Source organism: Topomyia yanbarensis, chromosome 2 (assembly GCF_030247195.1).
Source record: "Topomyia yanbarensis strain Yona2022 chromosome 2, ASM3024719v1, whole genome shotgun sequence".
Taxonomy (NCBI): domain Eukaryota; kingdom Metazoa; phylum Arthropoda; class Insecta; order Diptera; family Culicidae; genus Topomyia; species Topomyia yanbarensis.
Window position 1 is genome coordinate 97,233,489 of NC_080671.1, and position 1,267 is coordinate 97,234,755.

Consider the following 1,267-nt stretch of genomic DNA (forward strand, 5'->3'; position numbering starts at 1 on the left):
TTCGGGCAAGTTGAATATTTGCCACGGGAATGCTCAAAGTTTGTGTGCGAGAAAATCAACAAAACTGGATGAAGTGAGAGATCTTCTTCGACACTCTGTGCCCACAGTAGCGTGCTTCACTGAGTCTTGGCTTTCTACGCGAAATAGCAACCGCAGTATTAGCATCCCAGGGTATGCAGTTCTCCGTAACGACCGTTGTTATCGACGTGGTGGTGGAATCGTTATTTACGTCAAAGAACGCTTAATCTGTACTACGATTTTCAAAACAGAGTTATCATCTGAGTCAGAGGACAAAACCGAGTGCTTGGCAGTAGAACTTCGTGTGGGCGGTGAAAAGGTTTTGGTCGTGGTCGTTTACAATCCACCAGAGAATGATTGCTCGCGCTTTCTTGAAGACAAATTAATGCATTTTTCCTCGCGCTATAACAACATCGTGCTGATTGGAGATTTTAATACTAACTTTTCGGAGCCGAGTAGAAAACGTACGCAATTCGAATCTGTGCTGAAAATATTCGGTATGACTTCAGTTGGTGTCGAGCCAACATTCTTTCATCATAGCGGCTGCTCGCAGTTGGACTTATTAATTACCAGTTGTAGTGATAAACTACTTCGTTTCAACCAAATTGGCTTTCCTGGACTCTCGCAACATGATCTCATCTTCGCTTCGCTGGATTTTGACGCCAACCCAGTTACCAGAGTTCACGAGTACCGGGACTACGTCAACATCGATATACAAGCTTTGCGGAACGCAATTCTTTCCGTTAATTGGGATTCTTTCTATAACATCCAAGACTCGAGTGAGCAGGTTAGCTTTTTCAACTCTAGTATAAAGCAAATTCATGATGATTATATTCCACTTCGTACGACTAAAAGCCGCATATCTTCCAATGTGTGGTTCAGTTGCGAAATTCGTAAAGCTATGGTGGAACGTGATTTGGCTTAGAGAGGCTGGCGTAAAGCACCAAGAAATTTCAAGGACCAAGCGTGCCAGCGGTATAATGTTCTACGAAATAGAACAAATACCATGATATCAAACGCTAAAGCACACTATATGAAGCATTTCTTGGATAGCCGAATCCCACCTAAAGTCCTTTGGAAACGCCTTAAATCGATCGGAGTGGGTAAAGGCGACTCGCAAGCCGCTTGTGGTTTCCACCCAGATGAAGTAAATCGCATATTCCTTTCGCGCTACATCAGCGATGAGAAGTACAGCAATCCACGAAGAACATCTCCAAATTCACCATACAGTTTCTCATTTCGAGCTGTG

General features: G+C 43.6%; 1 protein-coding gene across 1 annotated transcript; it reads left to right on the forward strand.

Moving 5' to 3' along the window:
- The first annotated feature begins 517 nt into the window (after positions 1-517).
- LOC131679601 (uncharacterized) lies at positions 518-943 on the forward strand. The gene has a single exon (XM_058960341.1). It carries the CDS (start codon positions 518-520, stop codon positions 941-943), a length of 426 nt encoding a protein of 141 aa, XP_058816324.1.
- Positions 944-1,267: the final 324 nt, after the last annotated feature.

Bases quoted from the DNA above. Each gene is read 5' to 3' on its own strand.
- LOC131679601 (XM_058960341.1), top strand. From the start codon at position 518: ATGACTTCAGTTGGTGTCGAGCCAACATTCTTTCATCATAGCGGCTGC.